This window comes from Solanum dulcamara, chromosome 4, assembly GCF_947179165.1.
Source record: "Solanum dulcamara chromosome 4, daSolDulc1.2, whole genome shotgun sequence".
NCBI classification, from domain to species: Eukaryota; Viridiplantae; Streptophyta; class Magnoliopsida; order Solanales; family Solanaceae; genus Solanum; species Solanum dulcamara.
The window spans coordinates 43,790,998-43,802,235 of NC_077240.1; the positions used below are offsets into that span (position 1 = coordinate 43,790,998).

The 11,238-nt window shown below is 38.1% G+C and overlaps 1 protein-coding gene across 1 annotated transcript; it reads left to right on the top strand.

Moving 5' to 3' along the window:
• Positions 1-4,843: 4,843 nt before the first annotated feature.
• LOC129884233 (uncharacterized) lies at positions 4,844-8,166 on the top strand. The gene is made up of 3 exons (XM_055958561.1): positions 4,844-5,254; positions 5,730-5,890; positions 7,554-8,166. The coding sequence occupies exons 1-3, from the start codon at positions 4,844-4,846 to the stop codon at positions 8,164-8,166; spliced, it is 1,185 nt and encodes a 394-aa protein (XP_055814536.1).
• Positions 8,167-11,238: the final 3,072 nt, after the last annotated feature.

Genomic DNA, 11,238 nt, shown 5'->3' on the forward strand with positions numbered 1-11,238 from the left:
ATAATTCCCATCTAAATAGCACAATATAATTTTTCAAGTTATAATGGATGATCTAAGCTAATGTAGATCTACGAAGCTAATATCTATAAAGGACTAAGGAGCCGACCTCAACTGATGGGAAGCTTCTTAAATTCTAAGGTGGCACGTAGTTCTAGGACATAGATATTTCTACTAAAGGTTCACGAATGCTGACTGAAATCCTTTATTCCTAAATCCACTTTGTGCTAAGTATAACTTCCATGGAACATATTCTATTAAACCAAAAATAGTAGTACTCTGATAATGTTAAATCATGTATATGATTGATACATACTGAGTAGCTCATAAATCATGATAAATGATAATATATACTAAAAGATACTTTATATGAAAGCATCACAAATCATTAAAGGTTGATAATATGAGACATGCATCTGAAATACCATAATTTTGAATCATGAAAATACTTGTATATTTGGGTTCATGAAAATATCATTTAAAACATGGAATTAATAAGTAAAACATGCAATCAAGGGTTTTTCATGAAGAAAAACTGATTTGCATTGGAAACCCATGAAAATCGTAGAAACCCTAGGTTTGTAGGAATCATAATCTAAAGAATTGACGTTTTCTTGGGACTCAATAGGTGAAAAGATACCTATTGATGAAATTCCACATACATGGAATGAAAAAACCTAGCTTGAATCTCTTGAATGGGGACTTGAAGCTTCGGACCCTACTTGGAATGAAGAAACCTACCTTGAATTTCTTGAATGGGGACTTGAAGCTCTAGACCATAATTTTTGCTTGAGAGGAAACTTGAGAAAGAAAAAACTTGATTTGGGGTGTAAAGCATGCAAGGAAGGGTTTAAGACCCTAAGAATCTCTAAATCCCACTTATAATAGTCCAAAATGACGTAGTATAAGGATTAAAAGAATGGAAAAAAACCAAAAAGACCCTGAATAAAAATTATTGCAAGGCATCAAAGAGGGCCATCGATGGTCCGTGGTTCCATATATAGACCATAAATCCCTTTTTGTAGAAGTTAGGCTAGGAATATGCATTTCTAAAGTTGTATTCCATGAGACCTATCTACAGTTCATAGAATAAACTATAAGCCGTAAATGGTGTTTGTAAGAATTAGGGAAATTTTGAGTTTCTGAGGTTTGGTTTACAAGTCCCAACCATGACACATAAAATCATCTACGATCCATAAGTACTATTCATCCTATTCAAATGAAAGACCAAGTTTCTTAAGTTGATCTATGACTCGTAAAAGAGTTTACGAGCCGTAAACTCAACTTGTAATTCATAGACTTAAATTCCTATTTCTAAAGTCTTTTCCATGGATCCAATCTATGACTCATGGTTCCATTTACAACCCATAGATGGAGTCTGCAAAAATCCAAATTCTATAGACTTTAGTTTTTCTAAACTTTTCAAAACATGATCTGTACTTGGGTGCTTCTGAGGGGTTACAATCCACTCTTAGCTAAGATTATAGTTAGCTCTTCTATGTACTCATTGGGCTTATGGGGGTCCATTTGGGTTATTTTCATTTCAATTGTGTACGAGTGTACCTTCTAGGCTTATGGGAGTCCAGTTAGGTCATAATTAGTTGTTTTACTTTATCTCTCCACTTCATGTTAGATGTTAGAGGCACATTATTAGGCTTATCACTATGGTTTTTTTTCCACTGGCTTCTTGATACCATTTTACTTCTTGTTTTTTATTATGTATTTGCTTTCCAAGATTAGTCATCCTACTATACCTATTGAGTACCCTTTATTTTGATACTCATACTACAATTTGCATATATTTTTCCCTGAAGCAGATCTGAGCTCTAATCAATAACATTGATCTTGTGCTTAAGGAAGCCTTCCATATCTTTAGATTCTCATGGGTTAGTAACTTAGTTTTTGTGTCCTTCAATACTTGGGCCAACCACTTAATTTGCTTTTTGTTACATAACATCTTATAGTCATACTTAGATTTGTTGTCCGACTCTCTCTCTATAGTCTGGCCTATATAAGAATCTATTGATAGTGTGCTCAAAGATGTCCACTCGATATCCACAGACTGTTACACTATAGAGACTTAGAAGGTCCTTAGCTTTATGTCCCTGGGTGAAACTATTCTCCAATGTGGCCATATAATTTGCATAGAATTTATGAACTTGTTTTGGACAATAATCTCTTAGTAGCCTACTAACACAGTACAGGCGATAGTTGATGTGTTGGGTCTTTACGACAATTTTAACATAAAAAACGGTAGATTAGTATGCGTTACAAGCATATTTTAGTGGGTATGATGTGTGGTTTGTTTATTTTTTAGAAAATAGGAGTCTCACATGGTTTTTGGAATGATCAACAAGTTACTGTGTAAAAACTGGCCAAGTGTAGGTTCACGTAAGCTTTCACAGATCATGGACGACTGAAAGCTCTATGGTAGGGCCTCATGAAAAATTGCTGAGACTGTGTGAAGAAATTGTGTCCAATTGCATTCCTACGACACCCTTAATGGGGCGTGTAGGATTGCACGAGCCATGAAAGGTTTCGTGATTGGTGATCAAAATAAAATTGGATCTAGAAAAATATCAAGGAAGACTCCATGAGCCCGTTCACGAGTCGTTTATAGTTTCACGGATCTTGATTAGTGCCCTTGAAGGGAACAAAATCTCAACTAATGGTACAATTCATGGATCATAGTTTTTTGAATGTACCGTGAAATTTCCCCGTGAAGATGTATCAATGCATAAGATTTTTGAAGGAGATGACCACAATTACACATCCACGGAGTGTAAATAGCTCCAAGGCTCGTGAAGTGTCATCATGACATGCGTCGATCCCGATTTCCTATTTGTTTTAGTATTTGACTTTTTCTCTTCTATAAATACTCGAAGTTATTTTACAACTAGGGTTCCGTATTTTTTCAGTTTTTTTGAGTATTTCGTGAATATAGTTGAAGCTACACTCTACTACTTTTGGAGATTAATTCTTGAAATATCATTTGGGTTTTCCTTCTTGATTTTTGGTTCATTTGTTTGATTCAAGGTTTACTTCTCCATTTGTGTAGGTATTGGTTCATGAATTATCTACAAATTCTTATTCTTTTACTTACAACTAGGGTTGTGGGAACTATAACTACTTAATTCAATAGGCAAGACGTAGTATTGGTATTCATGATTTATTTTTGTATGTATTGTGATTTCTTCATTTAGAAGTCCTTCTTAGTGAGTGCACACATTAAGAACTTGCCCATATTCATTGCTTTCCCGGGAGGGAGGTAGTGATTAGAAAAAGAATATCACAACAGTAATTCGAAGAGTCTGACTTTGAAAGAAGGGATAAACTTTATCTATGTTACTTGAGACCGGGAGGAGATAGTAGTTTGAGATCTAGAGCGAGGTTTAGTAAATCATACATTTTGAGACTTGAAGGATATGAATGAGATACTTCTAAAAAGGACCGAAAAGTGAATTATATTACTACCTCGCTCGCTAGATTTTGTATGCAATACATTGAATGATATCTCAAAGACTTGTGAACTTTGCTCTAGTGGATGTGATGCTAACATGGATAGTGCAGGAGCTACTGGAGCTATCATCCTCCTATCACTACCTCTAGGTGTGAAGTTCACCATAACTAGTACCATGCCGCAGATGTTGAAACCTAAAGGAACATTTAGTGGAGAAGCAAATAACGATGCTAACCAACATATGATGAACTTTGTTGCTATCTTCAATTTATTTGAAATCCCTGGGTTAGACAATCAGCCCTGATACTGTGCCTGTTTTCATTGCCTCTATATGGAGAGGTATTAAAGTGGTTGAATATGCTTCCACATGACTTAATCACCACCTGGAGGGAGTTGAGGGAAGTATTTTTGGAAAGGTTTTTCCCACCATACAAGAAGCTACAAATCAAGGATGAGATTGGTTCTAATAAGCAGCTACCTACTAAAGTAGTGCATGAGACTTGGGAAAGATTCAGGTAGAAGCTAAAGCAGTGTCCAAATCACAACCTAATAGATGAGCACTTGAAAGAGGTATTCTACAGATCTTGTAATTTTGTAACTAAGCCAGTCATATATACAACTTGTGGTGGTTCATTCATGGCTAAGACATTTCAGGAAGCCATTACAATTCTAGATCAGCTCGTAAAGAATAGCAGAGCTTGGTACACTAGAGACACTGATATAGGAGGTTTTGGTTTTCTATTTGAGATATCAGCTAAGCAGAAGCAAAAGGATAAAGAGCGTGATCAGGACATGGACCACATGAGAACTCAGATAGATCTGTTAACCAACTGTTTGTTAGGTGAAGGACTAGAAAATATAAAAGGTATGGATACTGGTAGTCGATATTATAAACCTGAGTTTGATTATGAGGAGGAAGCTAAGTTTCTAAATAGCCGAGGGGGTTTTCAGACATATAACTCTGAAACTAAGGTTTGAACTTTTATTGAGATAACTACTATGACCAGACAGTTAATCATGATCAAGGAAATTGGAAAAACAAGGACAACTTCAAGAATGATAGAGGTGGGGTTTATGTGCCACCAATAAACAGATATCGAGCCAGAAACAATAGTGGGAACTCTAAGCTAGAAGACATTATGACAAAGGTCCTACAGAAGGTGGAGACGACTGAGTCTGGAGTCATATATCTGAGAGGCAACATGACTAATATCAATCAGTTGGTACTAACATGGTGTAAAATCATAGGAAAGATGGGCAATGCATGGTAGTGACAACGAGGAGTGGTAAGGTACTTTTTGACACTATTATTGTAGGCACTGAGCAGGCCAAGGATGTTGTTTCTGAGGTTGAGGGACAAGCATGGCATTAGGCAGATAAGGAATTATGATTGATGATGATGATAAGCTAGTATTGGGGCAGAAAAAGACTGAGGAAAATAATGGTACAAAGAAAATAGAGGTAGAAGGACCTCACCCTTTGCCACATGTTCGCAAGCTACTGCCTTTATTTCCCTATAGATTGAAGAAAAAAGCCAAGGATGGAAAGTTTCTGAAGTTTATTTCAATACTTAAGGAAATATCGATCAACATCCCACTGGTGGAAGCGCTAGAGAAAATGCCAGGTTATGCCAAGTTCATAAAAGATTTGGTTACAAAGAAGAGGACAGTTTCTTTTGAGCCAATCGATAATTTACATCACTGTAGCGCCATTGCTACAAGATCATTGGTGGAAAAGAAAGAAGTTCCAGGAACATTCACCATACCTTGCACCATTGGTGCTTTTGATTTTGCAAGGGTTTGATGTGATTTGGGAGCTAGCATAAATTTATTGTCGCTAGCCATCTACAGACAGTTGGGCCTGAGAGCTCCCAAACCTACTTCTATACGGCTCTTATGGCGGATAGATTTGTGAAACGTCTAGTAGGAATTTTGTGTGATGTGTTGGTGCAAGTAGGCAGGTTCGTTTTCCTTGCTAATTTTGTCATACTAAATTGTCAGGTTTATTTTGAGGTTCCTATTATCCTGGGGAGCATTTTTGGCAACTAGCAGAGCATTAGTAGATGTAAAGAGTGGTGAACTTATATTAAGACAAAATAATGAAGAAGTCAAAGTTCAATGTATGTGCCTCCATAAAGCAACCAAAAGATATGACTGTGATGTATGTGTTTGATATTGAGGTAGAAAGTGCCATTGATGTACCCATTTAAGAAAGTCTTACTGTTGATCCTTTAGCAACTGTACTCATGAATTTCTATGGTGATGGTATTTAGGGGTACAACGAATCTGCAAATGCTTTGCAGGGTGTAGGTTCACACTCATACGCCCCCAAGAAACTTGATCTTGACTTAAAGAATAGGCGGAATCCACCTGTTAAACCATCTATAGAGGAGCCACCTGTACTTGAGCTTAAAGAATTGGTTGTCCATGCTTGGTAAGCATAAAACCTTGCCAATAATTATTGCTGCAGATTTGAGTGAAGAATAGGTTACAACAGTGGTAGAGATATTGTAGAGGTATAAGAAAGCCATTGGTTGGACTATTGCTGATATTATAGGTATTCCTCCAAGCATTTGCACTTACAAAATTCAGTTGGAGGAGGATTGCATTCCTAGTATCGAACACCAGAGGAGATTAAACCCCATATGCAAGAGGTGGTAAAGAAGGAAATTATTAAGTGGTTAGATGCATGTGTGGTCTATCCCATATCCAACAACAACTAGGTGAGTCCTGTTCAATATGTTCCTAAGAAGGGAGGTATGACAGTCATCGCAAATGAAAATAATGAGCTAGTCCCACTTAGGCCAGTTACTGGATAGCGATTTTGCATGGACTACATAAAGCTTAACAAATAGACTTTGGAAGATCGTTTTCCAATGCCCTTCATGGACTAAATATTAGATAGGTTGGCAGGCAGAGGTTGGTATTATTTTCTTGATGGGTACTTTGGCTATAACCAGATATGTATAGCACCGAGGACTAGGAGAAGACTACCTTCACATGCCCTGATGGCACATTTGCATTCAAGCACATTCCATTCGGACTATGTAATGCTCCTACTATATTCCAGCGCTACATGATATCTATATTCTCTGATATAGTGGAGGATACTATTGAGGTATTTATGGACTATTTTTCATTAGTAGGTGATACTTTGAATGCTTATTTATTGAATCTTATCAGGGCTTTGCAGAGATGTGAAGAGGCTAACCTAGTCTTGAATTTGGAAAATGCCACTTCATGATCAAAGAGGGTATTGTGCTAGGCCACAAGATTTTTGAAAAGGGTTGGAGGTCGACAAGGCAAAGATAGAGGTGATGGAGAAATTATCTCTCCCTATCTCTATAAAAGGTGTCTGTAGCTTCCTGGGTCATGTAGGTTTTTATCGGCATTTTATCAAAAAATTCTCTAAAATTGTACACCCTATGTGCAAGTTATTGGAGAAGGAGATAAAGTTCTACTTTGATGAGACGTGCATGAAAGCATTTGAGTGCTTGAAGGAGAAGTTAATCTCAACTCCAATGATTATTGCTCCTGATTGATCTACCCCATTTAAACTCTTATGTGATGCTAGCGGTGTGGCTTTGGGGGTTGTGCTAGGGGAAAAAATGCAACAAGATCTTCCATCCCATATACTATGCTGGTAAAGCGTTAAATGCAGCCCAGAAGAACTATAATATCATAGAGTAGGAACTGTTGGTAGTATTTTATGCATTCGAAAAATTTAGAGTGTACCTTTTAGGTACCAAGGAGATAGTGCACATTAACTATGCAGCGTTGCAATATTTGATGACGAATAAGGATGCTAAGCCAAGGTTAATGAGATGGGTCCTGTTGCTCTAGGAATTTGATTTTGATGTGAAGGACCATAAATGGAGTGAAAATCAGGTAGCTGACCATTTGTCCAGGTTGGAAGATGAAAGTAGAGGTAAGAATGAGCTTGATAATGAATATTCCTTCTCAGATGAATAGGTTTTGGCTGCCACTCTAGATCTTATTCCTTGTTTTGCTGATTATGCTAACTATCTTGTTAGTGATCTTATGCCTGGAGATCTTATTCTCCATCAGTGAAAAAGGTTCTTACATGATATTAACAGGTACTTCTGTGATGATCCATACTTATTCAGGATGTGTGCCAATAATGTAATCAGGAGGTGTATCCAAGAAGCAGAAATGTTATGCATTTTGGAGGCCTGCCACTCATCACAGGTAGGTGGACACCATAGTAGGAGCCGTACAGCACAAAAGATACTACAATGTGGATACTACTGTTCTACTATCTACAAAGATGCACATGACTTGGTGAATAGTTATGACCAGTGCCAAAGGCAGGGGAACATATATAGGTGTCAAGAGCTACCTATCATACCAATTCTGGAAGTAGAGTTGTTTGATGTATGGGGCATCGATTTCATGGTTACGTTTATAAGCTCATATAGGATGAAATACATTCTGGTAGAGGTTGATTATGTCTCAAAATGGGTGGAAGCTGTCGCTTTACCAGATAATGAGAGTAAGAGTGTTTCTTGTTTTCTGCGGAGAAATATTTTTTCCAGGTTTGGGACTCCTAGGGCTATCATCAGTGATGGGGAATCCCATTTCTGCAATAAGATCTTCCAGACTCTACTGAAAAAACATGGTGTTAGACAACACAAGGTAGCCACTCCATATCATCCTCAGTCTAGTGGGAATGTTGAAGTGTCAAACTAAGAAATCAAGGAGATTATAGCCAAGTCTGTGAATGCCAACAGGACTGATTGGGTAAGGAAGTTTGATGATGCTATATGGGCATATAGGATAGCTTTCAAAACACCTATTATTATGTCCACATACCAGTTAGTGTTTGGAAAGGCATGTCATTGCCTGTGGAGCTAAAACATAAGGCGTTGTGGGCACTAAAAAAGTTGAACTTGAATTGGAGTGAAGCTGTGCATATGAGGCTAGATCAAATCAATGAGATGGACAAATTTTGCTTGTGTGCGTATGAAAGTGCTGGTTTTTACAAAGAGCGAATGAAACTATATTATGATAGACATATTGAGCAGTGCAAATTCAGCATTAGGGATTAAGTGTTGTTGTTTAATTCCAGGATGAGGTTGTTTCTAGGCAACTATGGTCAAAGTGGTCTGGACCTTTCACTATCACATAAGTATTTTCTCATGGAGTAGTTGAATTGAAGCTCAGGATGGTCATAGGTTCAAAATGAATGGACAATGGTTGAAACGGTACTTGGGATATCCGAACGAAGTGGAAATTATTGAAGAACCCAGCTTGATGAAGTCTAAGTAGTCAAGGAACCTGCGTTGTGCTGCGATGTTAAATCAAGTGCTACTTGGGAGGCAACCCAAGGATTGCATTAGTATAAGATAGGCTAAATTCTTTTATTTGATGTTTTTATAGTGTCATAGTATCTTCAATGAGTACTACAAGGTCTCAAAAGAGTAGAAGAACATTAAAAAGTGGCCAAGGTTCCCCACTACGGGCACCTATATAGACCGTACAAGGAAGCACTGACCGTGTAGAACAACCGTGGTAGAGATTCAGAGGTTCAGACTTGTAGGGAAGGGACCATGATAAAGTACCAAGGACCGTGGTGAGAACCACGGGCCTTGAAATCCTACGTGGTGACCACTCTCGAACATCCTCAGAAGATAATCCAAGGCAAGGAACACGGACTACCACCATGGGCTATGGAATGTTTCATGGACCATGGTGTGATCCGTGGTGGCCACTTCTGTAGGCCTCTTGTAGGACCTGCACCATGTCCACATTTTATGGGCCGTTAGGACCTTAACGGACCATGTAGGTCATTTGTGAAGAAAGTTCAGAGACATATCTAGCGAACTTCAAAAAATTGTATTTTCCCAAGTCAAACATCATGGGACCCCACCACTTACCATATGGATCACCACATTCTATGGTGGTGCAGCTTAAAAAGCACTGCCTTAAGGAGCTCTAGGATTACATGAGGGATTATGATCCATGATGAACTTTATGAACTGTTTTGCCCTCTTGCAACCCAGATCAGACCACCTCTATTTTATCCAATACCCATGTCATGAAAGGGTAGTATGATTTATGGTGATCTTCACGAATATACACCATGAGTCATGAATCCTAATTGGCTAAATCTCAATTAGTTGACCCAATTTCGACTCGGATGAAATTTATTTAGGGATTTATAATTTATTACCCATTTCCACCTAAATTTGGGTCACTCTTCTTCTCTCTTACTACAAATAAACTCAACAAACACCTTTTTCAAATCCTTGTCATGAAAACCCTTCCCCTTCCCAAGGATTCAAAGTGCAAATAATGTTTTGTGGGTGTAGTTGCGTGCCCTAATTTTTAGAACTGTGAAACTCACAAGTGTGAAGTATACATTGAACATATCAAGTAAGTCCTTCTTTCAGTTCTTTGTGTTGGTGTTGTGTTGTTGTTAAGAATATGAAGTGATGTAAATTGCGAGTTTAAAAGACTGGGATATATTTGAATTTGATGTCTTTGTGATCGTTCAGATGATGTGGTGATTTGAATTAGAATTGTGATAATGTGACATATGAATTAAGTATATGATTATATTAGTTTGAACATGAATTTGTACTTGTTGTTTTGTATGTTTTAATGGGCTGCATTTGTTTCAAATAGTGTAAGGATTGAGTTGTGAAGAGTGAGGTATTCGTGAATGGATGAATTATGAGAGGTCAGAGAGGATGACCTTCAATATGAACCATATTGCACTCAATGATCTGTGATAGAGGCCCGTTATCTCCATTTCTAGAGAAGTCCAAGTGTAGGATCACGGGAGGCTCTACGGACTATGAATTTCATCACGAGGCCGTGGTGTTGTTCCGTGGTCCCAATACTTAGAAAATTTTTAGAGGAACTCCTGAGACATAGATTCTGGAAGGCAATACAGGAGCCTTCACGGTCCGTGATGACCTTCACGATCTGTGATAACCTTCATGGCCTGTGAAGGTCTCCCATCTTCAAACACTTCAAAAGTTTTTTGGAATCCTAAAAATCCTAAAAAACATTTTAAAAATAGTTTGGTTTGTGATTACCCTATGATGGATTGAGTGACGTCACTTCTTAACGATTATTCTTATGCTTACATATTAGTGGGGACATCTGAGTACCCGTTCAAAATTCGTGGCACTTTATTGATTATATACTAACTATTCGTCTTCTTTTCAGGTACCTTGGGACCTAAATGCACAAAACACATAAAATCCAAGTCTCCACTTCACGACTTTCCATCCCAAGAATCAGAAGCAAACTCAGCACACGAGTTAGGAGAATAGACATTTATTAGGTCCGAAGTCTGATATGACACAATTGTCTCACCTCACTCACCATGCACTACTAGAGCAATGGCTGCCGCTGAAGTTGAAACTGCTCACTCCCAATCAGAAGAGGGGGCAGCGAGGTCGAAAGATGAACAAAATAGTGAGGGTTAGCAGTCTGGAAAAGAAGGTAATGGTTCTGAAAATGGCAAAGAGAAAGCTGAGAGCGCGACAGTATTGAGCGGCATGCAGTCATCCAGACATATGATCCAGTTAAATAAAGGGCTCTCATAACTTCTTACGGACTCAATGATCGGTCTTGGGGGCTCAAAAAATATTTAATAATGGTCTGGCTAAATGGTCCAGCGAAATAAGCAAATAGGCCATAGTTCTAGAGATTAGAGTTATGATCGACAACCTATCCTTAGTGCCCGAGATAAAGGCCTTATTCGGAAACCATCGGTTTGGGTAGATGTGTAGACCGCAGGAGAGCTAT